The sequence below is a fragment of the Zonotrichia albicollis genome, chromosome 5 (genome assembly GCF_047830755.1).
Source record: "Zonotrichia albicollis isolate bZonAlb1 chromosome 5, bZonAlb1.hap1, whole genome shotgun sequence".
Taxonomy (NCBI): Eukaryota; Metazoa; Chordata; class Aves; order Passeriformes; family Passerellidae; genus Zonotrichia; species Zonotrichia albicollis.
The window spans coordinates 24,171,253-24,194,959 of NC_133823.1; the positions used below are offsets into that span (position 1 = coordinate 24,171,253).

Consider the following 23,707-nt stretch of genomic DNA (forward strand, 5'->3'; position numbering starts at 1 on the left):
AGAATGAGCTGAGAGGAACTGATGTGAAACTCAGAATATCCCACACCTAGGAGGGATTTATCCCCTGGAATGGTACAGGCTAGGGACTGACCACCTGGCCAGGTAGCCACTCTGCTGAAAAGCCACTGGACAATCTGGTGAGGATAAGCTAAACAAAAGCCACCTTGACAGTGAAGGGAAACTATATATAGTGTTCTTGAAATCATAATCAGCAAGAAATTAGGTTTTTCTTACTTTACTTCAAATTTTATAACTCACTTATACTGCTAGACATGAAACAAAGATCTGACCTACTTTTTAACATTAGGGTTCTTTTTGTGCTGCTAAAAGGTAGTATCTTCAAAATTATTATTTTTCATCTTTGTGCCAAAATACAGGTACTTCTCCATAGAGAAAATCGCATTTTTTAAGCAAATTAATATCTTACTAAATGAAATAAAAATATTTTACTTGACATCAATATTAAGAGTCTACTTCAGAGCATTTAATGCTTATTAAAAAACCAATCACTGTATCTAAGAGAGAGACACACTCACTTCAGCACAGGCTTTTAAGCAGGTCTTCTTAAAGCCCAAGAGTTCCAAAACCTCCTTTCTAGATGGATCTGCCTCAAATGTTTTCTGTATTATATGTCTTAAGACCACAGAAAGCCCAGCTCGGCAGAATTTGTCATCTTTCACGACAACAGCAGGCAAACTGCAGCTCTGCACAACCACTGGAAGCTGACACCTGGAGATTAAGTGCACCTCAAGGTCCCCAGCAAGGTTTTTTGTCACACACTGATCACCCACATCTTCGCCAGTCGGCACTAAGAAAACTTTAAATAGTTTGCAGTCACAGTAGGACAGCAAAAACAATGAGATAGATGTATGAAGAGGGAAGATACTATCTCTGTACTGATGAGAAAAAGCCAAATATAAATGTTCTTCAGTGACATTATCTTTCATCTTCTTCCTGAGATGAAGTTCCTGAAATAGAAATCAGAGTATGACATCCATAAAAGAATACAGAATAAAAAAAAAATTTAAAAAAAAAATTAAATCACTGGTTTTTCCATTATCTGCTACAACTGATTTTAGCATAAGTCACTATGAAAGGCATCCAGCCTGAATAACTGTAAGGCCCTTTCTGAGAGAAAAGAATGATTTCACATCTACACTGTCTCTTCACACACAAGATCATGGATAGGAAAATTACCTCTGTAAATATTTTTACATTTGAGCATATTTCTGACATCAAACAAAACCTAAAGAAAATGCTTAATTTTCAAGTGCATAAACATTTTAGATCAAGGCTTCCTTTTTTTTGTACATTAAAACCTCCCACAATACTAACCACACATTATTAAAAAAAAGTTCCTGAGCACATATCCACAACAGTCAGTTCCCCAATACAACCATCTGTCTTTTTGTAACTGCTAGAAGCCATTTATAGCAGGTGTTTAGGCCATGGGAAATAATGTTGGTTTCTATATTAAAAATTAATCTAGAGTTGGGTGAGATAATGACTGAAGGACTCATAAGCAAATAAACATTCATCCCATGATACTACATGAACACCTCAAACACACAACTACTTTAAAGCAGTCCAATTCATCAGTAGCAGAGCTGAAGTATCTTCTCAGTATATTAAAAACTCAAATTAATTTTCCTTAAAGTGGGATGAAAGCTACATTTTTCCTACTAAGTATTCCATAGGAGTTTAACATAAGGCACTGAAGCAGTAATTTTTCTGCTCCATCACTCAGCAGAATTGCCCATTACCTGAGAGATGACAGGTGGCACTGAAAAGCCACAGACACTAGATGGCCCTCTTAGCACAAGTGACAAAGAGCAGCGAGGAAGAGAAATTTAATTGTGGCTGAGAGGCCAGAATAGGGTATTATATACATATACATAAAGCATGAGTGACACTGGAACAGCATCACTCTTTCGCATTACTGTCTAGATTAATAAAATCTTTGCACAATTACAATTGCTTGCATTTTTACAAATGCAAGTATTTTAAAATAAAGTTTTAATTTGAAACATCTTGATTATTCAATTTTTTTCATGTAGATGTGTACATCACACTTACTACTTTGTATTACCTACCACAGGACCAAAACAAATTGCCCAAAAAGGAAGTGGAAGAATAAAATCAAGTCCACCTGACATTAAGAATACTAATGTCTGTTACAGTGACACATTTTTAAACCATTAAATGACAAGAACAGTGGCTCTGCTACGAGTACTGTTGCTTTTCTTTAATTAATATACTGCCACACAAAGAACAGGCCAGTACATAATGCCATACCTACTTTATCACAAGATATTTTATTTGGGTAAATCTTGACACCATGGAAGTTGAGACAGACTCTATATCCTAAGTACACCTCTGTGGTAGAAATCATCCACTGAAGGCACTGCCAGAGAGGTAAATCAAGAAGAGTTACTGCCACCATAGCCACACCCATAGCTTGTAGCATTTAAACTCCTATTCTTGACTACAGTATCTCTTTCAATACTAAAAAGTACTCTTATATGCATTTGGGTTAATATTTTTGTTCTCCATGTGAACTCAAAGAGCTCACAAGTCTATTTTTTGCTGGGCACACAAACCACTAAGACATACACATTCATTCCTCACTCAATTTTTTCTTCTAGTTGATGTTCCTGGATTCAATCAGCTATTTTGGTTATTTTCTTGCTATGCAAAACTGCTAAATATTTTGGTAAACTCTGACAAGGTTTCTATTTCCATAGTATATTATTCTATAGTTTCCATCTATTAATCATCCATTCTTAGCATTTATTTTTAAAATCTTCTTACAAGTAATTTTAACAAACTGGGCTTCCATAATGACTCCAATTTGCTACATTGGTCATTATGGATTTATCTGAATTGTTAGATTTTGCAAAAAATTCTATGTAACTCCACCACACCAGTGAACTGAACATCTCACAGACCTTCCTCTCAAAGACCTTTGCAAGGTGGAAATTTCCTGTGTTCCTGTTACACATATGAAAAAGCAAAACCACAAAGACAATTTATAGTTCAGTGGAAGTCTGTCTAAGGCAAGCCAAAAATGTGGACATTTTTCCTTGTTTGGTTGGCTGTGAGATTTTAGGGTTTTTTAAGGTCAGCCTATGACAATGAAAATTACTGTCAGGCTAATTTTATTCTCAAATCTCTCACAGAAGAGAAACTAAAATAATCTACCCAGGAGTTCTGTCTATAAGTGACTTTACCTCAGTTTCCTCATGGTTTCCTGTGAGAAGAAAGGCCTTTTTGAATCTTCACTTCAACTGAGCTGCACATCCTTACACTGCCACACCCCACCCCTCCCCATATTTTACTTCCAAGAATTCCTCCCAACATTTTGTCTCTAAGCACTGACATTATAAAGTCACTTCTTGTATTTTTTGTTTCCAATACAGGTGCTTTTCTGCACTGGCTGGGCTCTGCAGAGTCTATATTGCTTGTGGATTCATGAACAGATTTTCAGTTCAAAGACTTAACAGCTTACCTGGTTGTCCATTCTCACTTAAATCTTTTCACAAAACTACTATCCATCCATTAAATGTGTTTATTAATCCCTTGGCAGCTTACTGAGACAAAAGCAGATGCAGGCATACACAATAAAATGAAATGTGCAATACAGAACTAACCAAACCTAATAAGACATTGCACTATTTGCTCACAGTATTTTTTTCCCAGAACTTTTTTCTCTAATTAGACCATAAATTCTGCGAGAATAGATAGTTTTTTATTCTATTGGCTGTATTTACAGTAGCCACTGTTTGAAAGAGGGAAAATGAAAAGCAATGATCAATACAGGATTTACATCAAAACTTAAAAAACAAAGATAAATAATGCTGCCTACCTTTGGTATATAAAAGACACCTACTTAATAATTATAAATATTATGTAAGGGTAACTTTCACTAGCAGTGCTGTTCCTTACCATTTTCTTTCCTTTTCAAAAGGAAACATGCACTAAACAACAGTTAAATAAGTTTCACTCAGCTGCCCTGTTAACAACGTGATAAAGAAAACCACCGCTTTAAAGACAAGCGTTTCCCATTAAAAAATTAAAGACAAATAACTAACTACATGTTAGTTATTTGTCCTTAATTTTTTTAGTTTCCTTTTAGTCCCTGAAAAAGATCCTATTAATTGGTTGATTACTATACAGTAAAACGAAACTTTTGTCAAGCAGGCGCGTTAGCATTTGAGAAATGTTTCATATGATGCCATTTCAAAACGCGCCAAATATTTAACTTGGTGCACAGCATTATTTGTGCTTTAAGGCACATAACTGGAGAGCCTAGAGTTATATTTCTATCCAAGACGATCCATTTACTGGATGCGTTCAGAGCCACTTCTGCATAGAAGAGGGAAACACAGAAGAGATTCGGAGCCGAGCTTCAGGCGGTTCTAGGAATGAAGTGGAAGCTGGGGACGGCTCTGGAGAGCCAGACGCGGGCGGGACACGGGGGATAGAGCCGGGACTCCGCGGACGGAGCCGGGATTCCGGACGGCTCCACACGCCTGAGCCCGGCTGAGAGCGACACCATCGAACCAGGGCTCCCTGGCAGCCCCGCTCGCTAAAGGCTCTGCTCCCAGCTGCTCTCAGTGCCCAAGCAGCGCTGCCAAACCATCCCCAGGACTCTGCCATCACCACCTCCCCTCTATCCTGCCCTTTCTCCCGCTCCTTTTCCTTACCCCGGCCCGGCCGCTTCCGCCCCGGCTCCGCCCCTTCCTGCGCCGCCCCGGCCCGCACGCACCGCCCGGAACTGCCGCCCACCGCCCGCGCTGCGCGGGGACTGCGGTGGCGGCGGACCTGCCGGGGCGCCTTCCTCCTCCTCCTCCTCCTCTTCGTTCTCGTCTCCGGTGAGACACCAGCGGGCGGGAAGAGGGGACTTGAGAGGAGGAAGAGAGAGGATCGGAAAGAGGAAATTTGGGGGAAGGAAGAGGGCGATTGGGAGGAGGCAGAGAGCGACTGGGAGGATGAAGGAAGAGGGGAGCTGAGAGAGGGAAGAGGGGGTTTGGCCAGGAAGAGGGAATTTTGGGGTTGGGAGGGGAAGAGGGGGTTGGGAGGAGGCAAAGGGGATTTGGGAGCGGGAGCAGGCGTTAGGGATAAGTAAAAAGGGGCTGGGAGAGGACAGTAAGGGTGAGTTTGGGTGGGAGAAATAGGGTGATTGGCAGGAGGGAGGAAGAGGGAGCCCTCGGGCACCCCTGGCCGCTCTTCCCCTCGGGCCGGGTGAGCTCTGGGTGTCCCGGGGGCCCGGAGGGAGCGGCGCTATCCCTCTGGGACACGGCGGTGCCAAGGGACGGCCCCTCCTGGGTACACGTCCATGCGGGGCAATAATAGTTGTAGCACGGTGGTATTTTATTCTTTTGAGCATTCTAAAGTGTTGCTTTCAGATGAGAGGCCTTTCCTTCCTTGGTAAAAAGAAATTCCCAGGGAGAAATTCGCAGCAAATAGGTTGCAGAGGGTCACGTCGTGGCTTTGGTGTAGCTGTTTCAGAAATTTAACTAAAGTTTGCTTCTCTCTCTGAGAAATTACCAGGAGGATGATATCTAGGAATTTGTACACTTGATAAGTTTCAGTGTGGACGTTGAGTATTGCAAAGGTGAAAACAGTAGTGGAGGCGTACTCAATTAACCAGTGGCTTAAGCCAATGTGTTGAAACACCTTCAGGTCCATTTTCTGCAGAATATTGAAGCTCATTGGTAGCAGGGCTTAACAAATCTCAGTGGTGCAGGTACAGTGATCACAAAATATCCTGAGTTGAAAGGCACTCACAAGCATCATGCCATTTATCAGGCAAAGGATTCACAAGGAAAATATGTCGCCACTGCTGCGTGGAACAAGTGTTAGTGACAGCAGAAACAGATAAGGGTTGATGACTTCTTTGCCACAGACTTGACCTGTAAGGTGTCCCAAGGCCTTTTACCACAAGGCAGAGCTTAAGGAGAGGAGGAACTACAAGTTGTGGGAGAGGATTGAGGCAGGGTTGTTTCCCTGATAAGTCCATGGGCCGGGGTAGACTGCGTTCAAGGGTGCCATCAACTGACAGTGTGAAGACAAAGCTGCTTTCTATCGTCTTTTAAAGGCCATGAAACTGAGGGAGATCCCAAAGACTGGAGAAAGGCAAATCTTATCTTCATAAAGGGCAAGAAGGACAAGCAGGAGAACTACAGACTGATCAGCCTCATTCCTTCCTGCTGAAGAGGCATTGTGGAGGAAGCCATTTGTGGCATAAGAAGGTAAAAACTGGGCATAGCTGGATCTACCAAGCATAAATCATGCCTGATCAATTTGCACATCCTCTGTGACTAAATAGCTAGATCTGGAGATGGAGTGTTGGATACCATCTGCTGTGGGCTTAGGGGGATAGAATGGGAACTTTAATTTACCTGAGGATATTATTGGAAGGATAGAACCAGTCTTTGTACTCCCATGCACAGTGGGAGAAGGAGAGACAGCACAACTTAAAACCTCCAGTTTAAAGCAAGGAAATGAGGACAGTGAGGCAATGGGACAGGTTGCCCAGAAAGATTTGTGCATTCCTGTCTTTGGAGATTTTCAGGATCCAGCTAGAAAAGTCCTGAGCAAGCTGGTCTGAATTAGGTGTTGACTTTACATTGAACAGGAGGCTGCAGAGGGTGACTTGTGGGGTCCTTTCCACAAGGCATGATTCTGTAATCCTAAAATAATTTGCTGGTTTTGTGGAGAAAAGAGCAAATATAGGGCATTAGTGTAATTTTTAAAATATTGGATAAGCTGGTTGCAGTGATATTGATTGGAATACTAATTTAAAAGAACACTATAAAATATGTTGTAGAATAGAATGTAAAATTAAGGATGCCAGTACTAGTAACTCCATAGCAGGAGATCTTATTCGTGTCTTAGAAGATTCTTTTAAGATGATGACAAGGAAATTAGAACTGATTAATACAATTGTTCTCATTAATACAGTTATCCAGACTACTGAAGTGTGTGAGTTTTGAAATGTCCCTTGTGGAAAGTTACTGAGAAATTATCCTGTCATAAATCAAGTGCTGATTAAGATACTTAAGTAGCAAAAACTGAAAATAGAAGTTCATTTTTTTTCTTCTTTTAAGATTTTCCTTGATCTACTTTGTTAAGACTCATCAGGTCTGAAAGTGACCTGTAAGAGGCATTATTGGTAAATAAGCGAAATCTGCCCCTGTCACTTGTTAATAGATGTAGTCAGGAAGGAGGTAAATTCTGAGGAACAAAAGGATCCAAATGACAGGAAAAAGTGAATTTATTATATGGTAGTAAATGAAAAGCAGTGCAGTGAGTGTGTTGGAAGGAATTATAAGCTGTTGATTCATGTGACTGTGTTTTAAGGTAGCTGCTACAGATCTTGAAGGTAGCTGAAAAGAATATGTGAGTGAAAGGCCTTTTAATCATAAATGGCAGTGAAAAATAAAAATATTGATGAGTCTATAAAATGATGTCATAATAGCAGAAGTCCATAATAGCGTTGCAATGTAAATAGAAGAGGTGTACTTTCCTGGAAAAACATCTTTAATAGTACACCTGCTTCAGAAAATAATAGGAATAGGAGCTCAGAAACAAATGGTTGAATATATGACCATATCTGAAAATGTAGTGGAAGTAGATCCATTTGGCTGCAAGTTATGGTGAATAAGATAACACATGGGCAGGTATGCAAAACAGTAGATGGCAAATGAATGAAAAAAGAAGAAGGCTCCTACACCCTATAAATCTAGTAAGTTTTAAATTGGAAGACCATGTGTTCTGTAGAGTGCACAGTTAAGGTCAATTGTATTTGGCAAAAGACAATAGTATACTCAAGAAATTAAAGAATCCTAAACTTCTTGGGTGTTTTAAGAATAACAACTCACTGAATGACATCTATGTTTCCCCATAGATTTAAATCACTTAGAATAGCCCACCTTGGGAGGTAACAGAAACCTACAGTGAGAAAGGTGCTTTTAGGGTTAGGCTGAAGGATGTGCTTGCTTGGTGCAAAACCTGTTCTGCTCAGGGTTCAGGGGTTTTAACACAGCCCTCTGATCTCACAGCTCATTATCAATCTAATGCAGAAAAGACAGAGTCATACTCACTCTTTTCTAAATAGCATTTTAATTTTTATTTCCTATACTAAGATTCCACTTCAAGAAGAAAGTCAAGGAAGTCTGTCTTACAGAATAGCCTGTGGCATCATCAGTGAAACACTCTGCTGTCCTTTTCTCAAGGCTGTCACATTGCTGTATGCTGACGTGACTGCCAGAGGAGCAGTTTGTGCAGGAAAACATGAATTAATGAAACAGTGTCAGTCCACTGTTTGATACTTGAAAACAGTTTGAGCTGTAAACATCTGGAAAGGGCCACTGCAAAAGCAATAATTTGCCTTTTGGACCAGGACAGATGTTGTTAGTAACCTGTTTGACAGCAGTGTTATTATGGTCCCATAAGGAGAGCATAATTATCAATTTGCTTTTTTCAGATGATGCTGTTTTTAAGACAGTTAGTGATGTGTTCATTTTTCCTTTGAATATACTTCCCTTCTCTAACTCAGTAATAGGTTTTTTAAATTTGAAAATACATTCCTAAACTGAGCATACTTGAACTCTTTACGAAGCCCACTTTCCTCTCCTCTCATGAGAAATTTCTTGTGAAATCTTAGTCGTAAGTTTAGTAGCCTGGGACATTATAATTGTCCTCAAGAACAGAGAAGGAACTGCTGTAATTACATAGCAAATAAAGGAATAAGTATGGCGAACCCTTTTGAAATGTGGGGTTTAACGGTTCCTTTCAATATATGTCTTTAAAAAGCTAGAGCTAGAAACAAATCTGGGAAGTGTTACCTTCAGAGAGATGAAAATTGAATTATGTTTACATTTATTCTCAAAATATTAGAGAATGGCTGTGAATGGCTGCCTGTTTCTCATGTACACAAGTATATATTCCTACTAGAAATCCTCTTTTGCTCAGAGAAGAACTTGAAGGATTTTTTTAACAGAGAGTTCTACAAAATTTCTGAAATTAGTGTTTTGATTCTGAAGTTTTCATTAAACAGAGGGTTTAGCAGAGTCCTGGTTTAAGTGTGTGGTGCTGACACTTGGAAGGCGTGTTCACAGAACAAAGAAGTGTGGGACATAATCTACCCACAGATCTCAAGAGCAGCCTGAACATTTATCAGAGGTAGATGAATAAAGAAAAGAGGGTATGTGCTCCCTGTGCTCTGTGAATTCACTTTTTGTCATCATCAGAGAGAGACCGAACTGTGGGACAGGGCTTGTGCTGCAGTCTGTGCTTGATCAGTGGCACAGCCGAGTAGCTGGTGGGTAGCACTGCCTGGCAGAAGTTCTGTGGCCACCAGAAAATGATTTGTCAAGTAGCAAAGATTAAGGAAGAGAGAGGAAGCTCTTGAAGAGGTTTCTTAACTCTCTGCTGGGTCCATTGATAAAATGCCTGTGAAGTTCTGTGTGTTGAACTCCTTGATGATCTCAGTCAAGCGATTCTCTGGTGTCTCGTGAAAGCTCAGCATGAGATAAAGGTTCGTGGGACTTGTAGGCAGGTGTGGAGGGAACCAGTGCTGGTGTTTTGGCCAGAGAGGTAACAGTTCACTGCCATGAATATCAAAAGGAATTAATCAGACAGGACCTTAGAAGCTTCAGCTGAAAAAGCTGTCCAGACAGTGCTTTTGATGAAAGAACTCATGAAAGGTTTTTCAAGAATGTCTTCTAGATTATTGTAGGTAAAAACCCAAACCCACAAACATCTTGATGTGTTTTAAATGAGACTTAACGGGATTAATAACAATAACGCTTCTCATACATTTTTAGAAAAGATCAGGAAACTTCCCCATGTTATTTCTTAAATTATTGTCATTTACTGATTTAAATTAGCTATCCATCTTTGTAGGAACAATTTCTGGTGTAAATTCCTTAGAGTTTTTTAAAGAAATTAACACAGTGCTCCAGAGTGCAGGAATATATTGCTTTGAGGCAAAGTTTTTTAAAGTCATTGTAACGTTTTCCTCAGTTTATTCTATTTCCATGGACACTGTGGCATCTCGCAGCTCTGGATAGTCATTATATGACATTACACTTAGATTGTCACATGAGTATGTGGATAGGTCACAATCTGAATTACAAATCTTTTCACTGTTTCAGCTTAATTTAAGAATGTATTTTTCAGCTATTTTATGTATATATATATGTGTGTGTATATATATATGTGTGTATATATATATATACATAATAATAATATACTAGCTGTTCATATCTTACATGCTACAATGACCTGTTCTTTTCAGAAGTTTCAAAAGTTAATTTTTCTACAAGTAAGATTTTTCCTAGTTGCTCTTAAATGATCAATGAGTTAGAAATCACTGTATGTGCAAAAAGTGTTAAGGAGAAAGGTGGTGATTGCTTTTTTTGAAGTTAATATTTATTTTGAATACTTCTCAATATTTTTATATATGAAATATCAATAATATGTTATTAATATATATTAATAACATATTATATAATATGTTATTATAAATATCATTATATGATTTTTTTTCATTTACATAAGTATGATGAGTTTCATTTCTGAATATCATATATGCCAGAGAATGAATTTGACATTTCAGATGTCCAGTCATATTCTAAGTTCTGCAGCACTGAAGTTCACAGCCATCTTTAATGATAATTAATTCACATGTAATCCTTGCTGTGGTTTAATACAATTACATTTTAAAAAGAAAAGAAATCTTCTATTTGCCATATGCTGTTTGAATTATGCTCCATGTGAATAAAGTTGTCATTGTTTTTCGTTTTCCTTTTAACTCACATTGAAGACGCAACTATGGCTGCTACAGTGAACTTGGAGCTGGATCCCATTTTTCTGAAGGCCCTGGGCTTTTTGCACTCCAAGAGCAAGGACTCTGCTGAGAAGCTGAAAGCGCTCCTGGACGAGTCGCTGGCCAGAGGAACCGACTCCAGCTACCGTCCCTCTCAGAAGGTACGGGCGTTGGGCAGCATGGCTCCTTTCTGTGGGCCTTCATAGAGCTCCTGCTGGGCTTGGTCCCTCTCCTACAGCTGGGAAGTTAAAAGAGAATCAGAAGTTGAGGAAAAAGTAATTATGGAGTGTTCATATTCATCATTCCCCTTTTCCATACAATATAATCCTTTCAATTAATGGAAGTTAATGGGAAAAAAATCTCTTTACCTTGTTGATCCACCAAGACTTAAAAGAGATATTCAGCATTATATCAGACATGCTGTGTAAGGTGCACTCAAATTTACATATTTCTGCAGTTACATTTCAGAGCTAAAAGTTCTTTAATATATAGATTACATTTGCCACAGAGAAATAAGAAACAAAATACACTATTTACCGATAAAGCTGTATCTCTTTCCTTGAAATTCTGTTGATGAAGTCATAGGAGAAAACCACCAAGTGGTTCAAAGCAGAAATTATTTGCAGGCCGAAACCACTGCTGTCCAATGGACAAACATTACTTTTCATCTACTGAAAATCACTGAGCACCTGCTAGAGAGAATATTTGACTGTGAGATGAGCGTATGGAAATAGCCAAGCAGGGCCATCCTTGTGCTGCTGTGTATTGCCATATGGATAATGAGGTCTTGTTCTCCCCTAGGATGCCTGCATGTCAGCCTGCTGTGTTCTAGTGATGGGCTGTATGCTGATACATTTGCAATATTTCATTTCTACGTGTCTCCAAATAACTGAAAGGCACTAGTGCTGCTCAGCATACATCACGCTTTACTGTGTGGTCTAACTCCTTTCTATTAACTCCCTGAAACCTAACACAGGTCTCAAAACTCTCAGGTGCCCTTCATCTCAGAGCTCAAAAAAGAAATGTGTGGTTTGAGGAGGAAGCAGGGAGCAGAATAACAGTGCAGAGAGGTTTGGGAAGCCAATTCTAATAACAGCTTTGCTGGAAGTCACCTGCCCTCAGGTGAAAATGCAGCTCAGGCCAGAGGAAGAAATCTTTCATTCTCTTTTCAGTATATATCCAATATCAGCAGGACTGCGAAGGTCAGAAATGAAAAAAAGTACAAGCATTCTTCTTGCATTTTCAGGCTGCAGGGTGAATTTGTGGTTGACCATGAAATCCAAGAAGAGAGTAGGGAGCACAGGATTACCACAGTCAAGTCAAGGAACTTTGGAGGGCTGAAGCTCAGGGCTGAGGACCTGTCCCAGTACACAGCAGAGAATTGCTCCCATCTTACCAGCTGGGAGGGGTGCCTTGTTCATGCCCATCAGTGTGACTGTCACTCATTTACAGGCTGTCATGGTTTGAGCCTGGCACAGAGCCAGTGCCCCCATGAAAATGCCCTCACCCTGGTGTCTGCTGTGAGATGTGACCAGGAATAAGCAAAACAGGCTCCAGCTTAAACATAAAGAACACTTTATTACCTAAACTACAGGAAAATAGGGAAAACTATAAGGAAAAGGAAAAAAAAAATTGAAAACCTTACAAAAAAACCACTTTCCTCCTCCCCACTACCTGAATTCCCCAATCCGATACATTCTCCCAAATCACCAACTGCCCAGCCTGGCACCACCCTTTAGTATACTCAAACTTCAGTTCATGAAGAGGAGAGGAGTCCTTCTTGTTCCATAGGCTTCCCCTGGAAACACGCTGAAACCTCTGTGCTTCCAATGTCACTCGGCACCGCCCGGAAAGTCCTTTTGCCGCTTGTGACATCTTCCTTCCATGCCCAGTGCTCTCACCACCGTGCATGGACCAGAGCTGCTTTTAGGGTTGTCTTTTAAGGATGCCTTGTCTCACTCCAAAAAGGCACAGTCTCTGCTTTGGGACATCTGTCCCCCCCATATTTTTCCAACCCCCTGGGGCCGAGGGGTCCCCACAATGAACCCTCCTGGTTCTGAGGCACTGCCTCCCCCTAAGTGCAGTCTCTGTGTCACAGGAACAAACTGAGTCCATGGCCACAAGAAAAGTCCAGCCAAAAGGCCACTCCAAGCATCTCTCTCTTCACTCAGCCAGTCTTCTCTACGTCCTTCGGGCCAGGTCCTTGTTTCATCTTATCTCTTATCTCCCTTCTTAGTCAGCTCCGAGGAGGATCAGCATTCTTGCAAGGCCCCAATCATGAAAGAAAGGGGTTAAAAAGTGCAGTCTCTGCCTGTCTCAGAACGACGATACTCCCACACGCGCTGCTGCTGCGGCCAGCTGGGCTGCACCCTTCTCCCCCCTTTCTCCTCCTGGGCCGGCTGCTATCACATTCCGTCTCGCCGACTCTCCCTCTCTCTCTCTCCTGGGGGGGGGGAATGTCTGCCCGATGTCTCTTGGGGCTCCTCCACCCTTCCATCCTTGAGGGCCTTCTCACCCCCATCTCTGTCCAGGCCCCGGGCCTACCGCATGGCTGCCCCTCCCCCGCCCAGCAGCAGCGGCTGGACAGGGGAGGGAGATCCAAACTCTTCTCCTCGACGTCCCAAGAGAGCTTCCCAGGGCCGAAGCTCTGCTTTTTAACCCCTGTGTATTCTCGGAGGTGTGTCCAAACCCCACTGGCTACACCAGGTGCCAGTATCAAACTCCGAACATCCATTGGTTTGACCACAGCATCCCAGAATTCCCACTTCTTCCTGGTCAAACCACCACACAGGCTCTCCTGATTATTATCCATTTGCTGACACTAATGTGTCTTTAATAAGAACAATTGATTTCTGTTGATATCTAAATTTATTAATCTGATAGACAAATATGGACTGAGATTAAGAGGAGGTCAATATTTCTCTCCATGAAGGAATGAATTATTGATGTCTGATTATATCAGTTGTTAGCTTGTGTTTTTAGCTTATATTGAATTTTGTCCCTAGAACTATCTGAAAATTCATGTTCATTACCTCTTTGAATATTAAAAGCAGAAATGTCTCCTTTTTAATTAATGTTCCAAAGAGGATCTGTCTTTGGAAAAGGAGCACCTTTTCCTCAGAAAGGTGAGTGGTAAGGGAAGATTTTATTAATTCTCTGCAATTTAAGCACTAATTTGTTGATGTAATATGAAAATATTTTAAGAAATTGTTTTTTTAATATAGAAAGTGTATATGTAGATCAGTGTTGTATGGCATATTGTTTGCCTGTCCTGTTATCTCACTAATTGCAAATTAGGTAGGAACTGAACAGCAGAATTTGGCTTCAAGTTTTGTTTCTGTTTCCAGGAAGTAGAGCAACCAAAAGTATCTGTCACCAAACCCATTAAGCAAGAACCTAAAGCTTCATCCAGTTTGCCTTCTGGCAACAACAATGGCAAGCCCACTGCATCAGAAAAGGTGAAAAAAGAAACAGAAAAGAGATCTGCAGATAAAGTAAGCTATTTTTGTTCTCTAGTGAAATAACTTGATTAATGAACTCAAAGGTGTTTTAGACAGAAGCTCCCCTTTTCAACTCCTCTTCAGCTCATCTAGCCTGTGAGTTACATTAGCCAGTCATGTTGCCATTTAGGCAATCTAATAAATGTCTTCTTGTAATTATTCTGTGATTATTTTTCCTGCTCGTTGTGGGGAGGTTGGACTTAAGGGATGCCTTCCAAACCATTCTGTATTTTAAATCCTAGGAGATTATCTCATAAAAGATTACTAAAATGTAGCAAGTTGAAATGTGATATTCCCAAAGCTTTTTCAAGGATTTTGAGGTGAAGTACAAAAAGGGAGCTTAAGCTTCTAGTTCATAAATATTTTAAAGAAAATATGTAATTAAAGAAAATACATTGTGTGTATGCTGCATAAAGTACACCTTCTTATACTGCTAATAGAACTGTTCCATTTTAACTCATTTTAATAATCTGCTAGCTTGTTCCATTTTCACATTCTCTGTGTGTGTGTTTACCAGACAAAAGGGGATCCTGCTGAAGGAGCTGATGCTCCAAAGAAGCCCAGGGTGGAGAAGCAGGAGGCTCGGTCCTCTCCTATTACAGTTCAGACCAGCAAGGATTTATCCATGCCTGATTTATCCAGCTTTGAGGAAACCAGTGCTGATGACTTTGCCATGGAAATGGGATTAGCCTGTGTTGTTTGCAGGTAAGTCAGCATTGCTTCTTTCTAGCTAGGTGTAGTTACCTTTTTTTTTTTAATCAAGTTAATGCTTCTCAAAGTTTTTATCCTGGAAACAACTTAATTGCTTAATATCCAAAATTGATAATGCATTTAAGGCTCCTTCATGAATAAGAATGGTTTCTTGAAAATGAAACTTTTAGAGAGTGAACCAGCTTTTCTTCTGCAGGAAAGGACAAGTGAAAATAAAACTAGATAAGATGCAAAACCTATCATGACAAATACATTTTTCAATTATCACAAAACAAAATATTAATGGCTAGCAATAAGTGTTTTTTTAAAAATCAGTTCTTATCTGAAAGTACTTTTAGGTAGTATTAATATGAGATCTGTATGTGTTGCTCTTCTTTCCCTAATCATTTGACATTAGTTTACACATAGCCATGTTTTATCAGCAAATATATCAGCAGTGAAGACAGGTTGTTTTTAGGTTCCAGTAAGGGCTCTAAATCTGGACTTATTAACATGGTACTAGCAGTTCATTTATTGTTAACAGATATGCAAAATACTTTTGAATAACTACCCCAGGGTCAAATCACTCACACCAGGATTTTGTTTCACAGACCATTTATATCCTTGTTAGGCCCCAATGCTGCCAAAAGGAACAGTTTGGCTCTCCCAGTTTTACCTCCCTCCCTGGACTGTTTAGGGGGGTGTATTGCCAGTCCAGTTTGTGGTCAGCTGAATCAGCCCCTGGATCAGCTCTCCACGTGGGTTTTTCTGTAGGTTTGGGTTTCAGTCAGCTCAGTAACAGTAAATGCTTATGCTGGCATGTGTGTGTAGAGTGAGGACAGAGAAGAGGCACAGGCCTTTTGGCAGCACTATGTGTTTTAGCTCAGCTTGAGCCAGTTGGGAAGCGTGTGCTATAATATCATTCTTTCATCATTTCCATGGTTATTCCTGTTGTGAAGATAGGGAGGTGTTGTCAGTGCACAGAGGATAAATGTCTGTAGTTACAGATGATTATACTGGTGACCAGTTGGGGTCCAATGGGGTTTCATGTTACTCCCATGTGTTAGCTCAAATATTTAGTTTCTTGTTAGAGACATTGAAAAAGGAAGAAGTATCTGAACTTTACCTTTTTTAAATGTCTGAACTTTACCTTTTTTCCTGCAAATTCCATTTTGGCTGTCTCCTAAAAGAGGCAAAGCCCCCTTCAGTGGCATGTTAAAATGCTACTAAAAATAGTAAGGTATTACCTTGTTTGGCAGGAGGGGATAATGAAGTTTCATTTCTACAGTCTTGACTGCTGTGAATGATTAATTCTGTGTCTTCCCTGGCAAAGAAAAACACTTGCAGGCATAATGAGAAATGCCTGCAAAGTAAAGAAACAGGAGAAAGGAAATGCAACTCCTGTGCCCAGTGTAGCCAAGACTTTGAAAGGCACAGGCCAGAGACATGGCTCCATTAGCTGTTCCACAGTCCATGTTTATTTAACCTGGCTGCTGAAGCTTTGCTTCTACCCCTTCATGGTCACCAACTTGAGTGTTCCTGTAAAAGATGTATCTACCCTGGCTAACTAAAATCCCTCTGATGCCAGGCAGAGGGAGAAGCACTGCTGGGGAAGGAACAGCTCATTAGACAGAGAGTGGCAACAGTCACCCCAACACTCTGGATTGTTTTCATTTCACATGGAATCTGCTGAAACAGATGTCACGTGGTTGCCTGTCTCCAGCTCACACTGGACTGGATGTTTTTCAGAGGACTTGTGCTTTAAAGTTCTGAATCCAGCACATTGGTCAGACAGTATTCCTCTGTTTATTGCACCCCTTTTGGAGTGAGCTGAAATAATGACATTCCGGTTATGTTTTTAAAATTTTTACATCCCAGTATGTTTTTAAAATTTTTATCTTGAGCCAAAATAATAACGTCCCTATACATTTTTAAAATTACGTCTTTTAATAACTCAATTATTCAAACAGTTGTGAATGAAAACATGTCAAATTGCAGAGTAGGTGGATTTCATAGCAAAAGAGTGTATATTTATATTGCTTAAGAAGGCAAGCTAACAAGAACCCAACTTGGCTTCACAGATCCAAAAAAGTGCTTTTGAATATTAACTATTCCTTTTTAGAGATGTAAAAACTAAAGTAGAGGCATGAAATATTTCTTCAAGATTTTCCAAGTGTCAAATGTATTTTCATAGTGATTCGGAGTAATTAGTGTTGATGCCTGTGGTGTTTTTGTTCTTGTTCTTTTATATCAAGTTAGTTATTCTTTTTTACTGAGTTAGGCATAAGGAGGGGAGGAAAATTAAAATAACTTCATTCTCTCCAGTACTTGTAGGCTGGGAAAAACACGACAGCTCACCAGTTATGGAGGCTCCTCACTGGCTCCTCAGTTGTACAAAAAGAAATACTGCAGGAAATACTACATGAAATTTGTAGATGATAGCGAAGTCTTCCTCCCAGAAAAATACTTTTAAAAGACTGGTTTGGAAACAACCACCTAATTTTCTATGAATACTTGTTTGGTTGGTTGGTTTTTGAAGGAAAAAATCATTAGGTTTATTTCTTAGTAATCTAATAATTTAAAAGTAACTTGTTTCTGAGCATGAAGAGTTCATGGGTTTTAAATCAGTTGGGGGCTGGGTTTTGTATTTTTAAAGTAGGGTGAGTCTCTCTCCTTGAGACTGTTTCTTCTGATCCAGTTTATTTAGGAATAGAAACCAAACAAAACATCTTTTCAATATCCTGAATGTAAAATAATGGACCCTAGGATTTCAGAAAGATTTCCCTTTCTGTTTTTAAGTAGCCTGTTTAAAAGAGAAATCTTTCTTAGAAAATGTTCCAGTACTTATATGGACAATGCCTTCAGGCTTTGTTTTTCTGTTATATAAAGAAATAAGGGATTACCTTTCCCCATGTATCTACAAATAGAGTTTCCATGGTTACCTGGGTACCTGCTCCTCGGGGATATGAGCAAAAGCAGCTTAGCAATTAAATAGCTTGATTTGTCATCTGAAAGGAGGAATCGTTAGGAAAATGGTATTTGGGTAATTCACAGGCAGACTCCCAGCCATGTATATATCACTAATGTGTCATTTGTACAGCGTGATTACTTTCAGCAAGGCCCACGCAAAATGAAGCCCTCATCACCGGCTTGCATGTTTGCTTCAAGGCAGGACTGCACAATTAATCCTTTCCATTCCATCTCTCCATGATTCTGGTATTATCTCAAATTCCACGTGTCTGTTTATGGGGTAGAGACCAAAGGGATGGCTAATAAAACATCTTCAAAAGTAGCGTAGAGCTTGGGTGATGAGGCTTTTAAATCCTGCAGCAGAAAGCACTCCTACATGCTTGTCATTGAGAAATTATTTGTTCTTGAACTGTATTGCTCTGCAGCTGACAGCAAAATTACCCAAATGGAGACTGTCCCTCACATGCTATTATAATGAGGAAGTAATTGGTGTTCTGTGATGTATCCATAAAATGCCCAGGTGAACCAAAGCTGGCAAGACTTACATCTCTGCTCTAAAAATCAAACAGAGAAATCAACACTGTCATATACACATGTTTAATAGAATGGATGTCTTCAAATCTCTTGAAAAAAATTACCTTTAAAAAATACCAAATTTCTGAAATTTTAGTTAGGAAGAACTGATACAGGAGGAAAAGGAATACATTTGATTTGCCACAGGTAGAAAATATATGTGAAAGGAAAAATATTTTTATTTTTTATCTTAAGCCTTGCAAAATTTTCAACAATTGGATAATCTTTTAAGTGCTTTCTCCCATAATCTCTTCTTAACTATTTGCTCTGCAGGCAAATGACAGTTACTTTTGTGAATCAGCTAGTGGAGTGTCAGGAGTGCCATAATCTGTACCACCAGGACTGCCATAAACCTCAGGTGACAGACAAGGAAGTGAATGATCCTCGGCTTGTCTGGTACTGTGCCCGCTGTACCAGGCAGATGAAGAGAATGGTAGGAGTCAGTTTTTTGTCTCATGTGAGCACTGTTTGAATACAGCAGGCTATTTCTACTGTGTGAGAATATTTCCTGGGTTAGACAAGTCTTAGGAAGCATGTTAGAGAACCATTTTTGTCAGCAGTGCTTCCCTTGCTGCAGCTGTGGTTTTTAATGTAGCATCCCAAAGAGTATTCTGTAATGCACTTCTTAAACAAAGCTTTTTAAAAATCAGGTGGCTGAAGAAAAGTGAAATAGGATTGTGTCCTGCTTGGCAAGCAGAATTTAAAACCTCTTTTTTTTTTTTTTCAGGTGATACTCAGCTTGTAGTTAATAGCTCTACAGTTTAAGTTTTCTTCTGAGCTTTGGATGTGAATGGTTCTTTTGCTGTAGGACAAGACTGCCAATTCCAGTTTGACATATTGAATGTTCTCAGGGTCAAAAATTAGCTGAGGGTAGCACATTCTAGTTAAAAAAAAATTTTTACAAAAGCCTTTATTTTGATTTATCTGCATGACTGAACAGTATCCTACCAGATTCCCACTCATCTCCTTATGAGAAAGGAACATAAGAGCTTTGGGTGCATGGAACATTAGTGACTTTAGTTCTGATGTTTCAAAATCACACCCACAATACAGAAAAATACAGCAGAAAATGTGTTTTGAAACTGTTCTTTGATAACTGAGCAAGTGTTATCTGTTGAAATGGCTCCACTTAGAAACAAGGAAAGAAGGCAGAATAAGATCCTGGCCTAGGATGTACCAACACTGACTGAAATATATGATTATTGGGATGATCTTCAGGCCTTTGAACTCAGAGGTGTGTTTGCTAGAGGTCAGTTCCTGCACAGGGTAGCCAGTTTAGCCATGGAGCAGTTGCCTTCAGTGTGACCTTTCCTTTTTTTTTGTTTTGGCCATGAATTCTGCCATTTTGACTGCCATTTCTTAGCAGGCTCTTGCAGCCTACCTCCCAGTGCTGCTGGACTGTGTCCTTGCCTTCTGCAAGCTCACCTGTCTGTGCCTTGTTCTGTAAAGGCCCAGTGCTTTCCTGCTCTCCAGGCATCAACACTGCCACTCTTTCCACACTGAAATAGCAAGCTCTGTTCAGGATGCTTTTTGGCTGGGCCCTGGCCTCAGTACCATACCCAGCACATCTCCACATCCCCTGTTGCCTCCTTTCTCAGGGACCATTAAACCTGAGATTGTAAATGCTAGATTGCAATCTTAAAATGCTCATACTTTTTGTTAACAGTCAAAACAGTCCATGTTATATGGCCCTTAACTTATTCAGGGTGTTTTTATCCTACCACTTACACAGGCTCAGAAGACACAAAAACCACCTCAAAAACCAGCTCCTGCAGTGGTTTCAGTTGCACCAGCTTTGAAGGATCCATTGGTCAAGAAACCAGAAATCAAGTTAAAACCTGAGACCCCACCAGCTTTTCTGGCATTCAAGAGAACAGAAGTCAAGGTAATGTAGTTTAAATTTACCAGAGGAAGAGTTGGTTGCCCTGCACAGATTAATAGGGTTTTTTCCCAATTAGACCAATCTTTTCACATAAGATCCATAATTGAAAATAGTCATCAGTAGCAGGGCATCGTGGGTTTGCATGAACACTGAAAGAATGGGTGGAAAAAACCTCACTTCATGTGTGGATGCCCCATCCCTGGAGGTGTTCCAGATCAGGCTGGGTGGGGCTCTGAACAACCTGGTCTGGGGGAAGGCATCCCTGCCTATGACAGGGAGATTGGAACTAGATGATTTCAAAATCCTTTCCACAACCTGAACCATTCTGTCATTTGTGGATCATATAAAATGTGTCATTTGCTCTCTGTAGCCAAGTAACTTATGTGTATTTTGACACTTGGAAGGTTTTTTCTCATGGCAATAGTGGCACTGACAGTGCTGAGTTTACACTTGAATTTGATGATCTTGAAGGTCTTTTCTAACCTAGATGGTTCTGTGATTCCATTGTAGTGAAAGTGTTGCTGAGTCTGTGAGATTTAATTTGGGAGCTTAAATATGGGCTTTCCTGCCCAAACCATTCTGTGATTCTGTTCTTTGATTTTTTGTTGCTTCATGTTTCTGGTTTTCCTAGTTAAAATATTGTCAAAAAGTCAAGATGGTCAAAGGTGGTAAACCAGAAGTAGTGTAATAAATAACAGAGTAGTCTCATAAAGCATGACCCTTTCTTAGGAAAACACAGTTTTATCTGAAAATCAAAGCAATTATTAATGTGCTCAAAGCTCTGCCTGGATGCAAGCCATCATGAATACAAGGATGGGTATTGCTCTAGTACTCATGCTTGTGAATGGCTTTTTTCACCTCAGCAGAGTTATTTATGTGCCTAAACAGGTTGTAAGACTTGGGGCCTGATTTCTTCCATCAACTTTATTGTTTAGAAGTTGTCTGGGTATACCATAAAAGGAGTATTACTTGAGTAGAGAGGTTTAGTTTTTGTTTTGACTCTGCCATTTGGTCTAACTGATTTAAATCAACATATCATCCTCACCCAAAGCCTGAGGATTGTAGGGTTTAAGGTGTGGGAAGTCAGAGCAGATAGCACAGTGCTTCACAGGCAAAGAGAACCCATGTTTGCAGAAAGTTTGTCTTTTGCAGTACCTGAATGGGAAAAGACTATAGGATAGTATTTTTTTTTTTTAATTCAAAGAAAGGAAACAGTTTAGATACTGCTACTTGGACAGTAAGACTGTAATAAATGCAATACTTCGTTGCTCAGTGTCTGATTTTTGTCTGAGCTTCTGTCAGCTTGTTGAAAAGTGACACCTGGTAACAACAGTAAGCAAATTAAAAAGCAGCCAAGCCACCACCTTTTATATAGTTCACAAATTTGGGCTTTTATTGTTTGTGGAGGGATCCCAGTGCTGTGTGGTAGTCTGCTAAGTGTACAGAAGAGAGGGGAGAAGGGATACTATATTCTGTGTGCCTGGGAGATTGAAAGTTGGCTGCATCTGGCATCCTTTCCTGTTCTTGTTAGTACTTTTCAGCTGTGGTGACCAGTGATGAAATATTGTGCACTGGGTGTTCCTGGGAAGAGAACCGAATCAGAGGCTCAGTGTGTTCCTGCTGTGATGTGTTACACAAATAGATGCTGCTATAATAAGAATGCTTATTTATTTTAGACCTCAGCAGCAGTTTCGGGGAACTCTGCCAGCACAAGCGTTTCCTCTTCAGCAACGAGTGGCCTTACAGGATGGGCTGCATTTGCAGCCAAAACCTCCTCTGCCAACCCATCCACTGCCAAGCTGGGATCGACGGCACAGAGCGCCGGCGGGAAGCCTGCGGCTTCTTCCAATAACCAGAAACCCGTGGGTTTGTCAGGGCTGGCGACTTCCAAGACGGGACTGGGGGCCAAAATAGCTTCTGCCAACAACAGCGCGAACCCCGCGCAGCTGAAGCCTCCCCCGCCGCTGACCCTGGGCAAGACGACGCTGAGCCGCTCGGTGAGCAGCGACAACGTGAGCAAGGCGGGGCTGCCCAGCCCCAGCGGCGCCGCCCCCGGCACCGGCGGCGCGGCCGGCGGCGGCAACGGCGGCGGCGGCTCCGGCTCCGCGGGCAGCAGCGGCGGCAAGGCCGCAGCCGACACCGGCAGCCAGCCCGCGCCCCTCAAGGGCCCCACCTCGCAGGAGTCCCAGCTCAACGCCATGAAGCGGCTACAAATGGTTAAAAAGAAGGCTGCCCAAAAGAAGCTCAAGAAGTAGGCTGGCTGCTTGCTGATGTTGTTGTGTTCCGGGAGACAGCACCGCCGGTGTTGTTCTTAAAGGAAATCCCGCAGGTACTGGACTGAAGGAGGTTAAATCAGGGAAGCCCAAACCTTGTGTAATACCAAGGGTCAAACCTTAATAATTCCGGTATTCCTTTTGCCTTTCCAAATCTGTGAATTGGATATGTTAGAGGAATTCATTATTACGTGCTCCTGGTTTTGTAGCTCAAAGCACTGAAACTTGAAATTGAAGATGTTGGGTATTTTTTAATATTAAAACCCCCACATTTGTGTAGATACTTAATAAATTGAACTTGCTGAAACCATCATTCTTAAATGTCAATAATAAAATTATTATTAATCTGGGAAAGTCATTGCCACTCTTCTTTCACCCCATATTCCAGTACTTAAAATGCTTCAGATGTTCAATATTGTGCAGAACTTATTGCCTCAAATTATAGAGCTTGTTAGAGGAAAAAATACTTTCATTTCAAAATTTAACTGTTTGACAACAGTATATTTAGATTGAGATTTTTGTTTTGGCAGTTTGCTAAAGAAGAAATTCAAAACTGTCTTCAAGTTTTCTTAAAATGTAGAGAACCATCCTGTATTTGAGAAGTATCAGGTACTCCAGCTCTCCACTGTTACCCCTGATCTGCTCTTCATGGTTTGTGCTCCCTCTCTTCATCCCATATGCTCCAGGCTGTGTTCAGCTTAGAACTGGCTCAAGGTGGGCGCTGGAAAATGACCTTGAGTCTTGCTCTCTGTGTCTAGCACATGGCAATTTCCCTTCATTCCTTCTGTGATGAGGGGAGCATCTCTAAACATGAAAACACCTTGGACTGTAGGTTTGCATGGCCAGTGTTATTGTCTCCTTATCATACTCTGATTTGACGGGTAACAAGTCACATTAATCTTCCATGATGGCAATTGGTGAGTGCTTTCTCACTCCCCTTATCTTGACCTGTGTCTCTTCCATCTTAGTTTCTGTTCCCCCC

At 40.7% G+C, this 23,707-nt stretch overlaps 2 protein-coding genes across 4 annotated transcripts in view; one reads left to right on the forward strand and one right to left on the reverse strand.

Moving 5' to 3' along the window:
• GSTCD (glutathione S-transferase C-terminal domain containing) overlaps positions 1 to 4,808 on the reverse strand; it is a 45,763-nt gene extending 40,955 nt beyond the window's left edge. Inside the window, exons 1-3 of one of the 3 annotated variants that reach the window (XR_012580403.1) lie at positions 4,707 to 4,737; positions 2,300 to 2,404; positions 537 to 968 (exon numbers count right to left, since the gene is read on the reverse strand). Coding sequence is in view for 2 of the 3 variants with exons in the window: in XM_026791962.2 (XP_026647763.2) it covers positions 537 to 968; positions 2,300 to 2,392 (525 nt within the window). In the remaining variant the exon portion in view is untranslated. Of the gene's footprint in view, positions 1 to 536; positions 969 to 2,299; positions 2,405 to 4,706 lie in introns of those variants that run through there. The other 2 variants (XM_005484700.3, XM_026791962.2) reach the window with 2 other exon arrangements.
• INTS12 (integrator complex subunit 12) lies at positions 4,743 to 23,101 on the forward strand. The gene is made up of 8 exons (XM_005484702.4): positions 4,743 to 4,874; positions 6,101 to 6,254; positions 10,835 to 10,998; positions 14,185 to 14,331; positions 14,855 to 15,042; positions 18,844 to 19,003; positions 20,303 to 20,455; positions 22,129 to 23,101. Exons 3-8 carry the CDS (start codon positions 10,843 to 10,845, stop codon positions 22,705 to 22,707), a joined length of 1,383 nt encoding a protein of 460 aa, XP_005484759.2. The 5' UTR covers positions 4,743 to 4,874; positions 6,101 to 6,254; positions 10,835 to 10,842; the 3' UTR covers positions 22,708 to 23,101.
• Positions 23,102 to 23,707: the final 606 nt, after the last annotated feature.

Coding starts and splice junctions, on each gene's coding strand:
- INTS12 (XM_005484702.4), top strand. CDS start 10,843: ATGGCTGCTACAGTGAACTTGGAGCTGGATCCCATTTTTCTGAAGGCC. Junction 10,999..14,184: donor GCTACCGTCCCTCTCAGAAG/GTACGGGCGTTG, acceptor TTCTGTTTCCAG/GAAGTAGAGCAACCAAAAGT. Junction 19,004..20,302: donor CCAGGCAGATGAAGAGAATG/GTAGGAGTCAGT, acceptor CCACTTACACAG/GCTCAGAAGACACAAAAACC.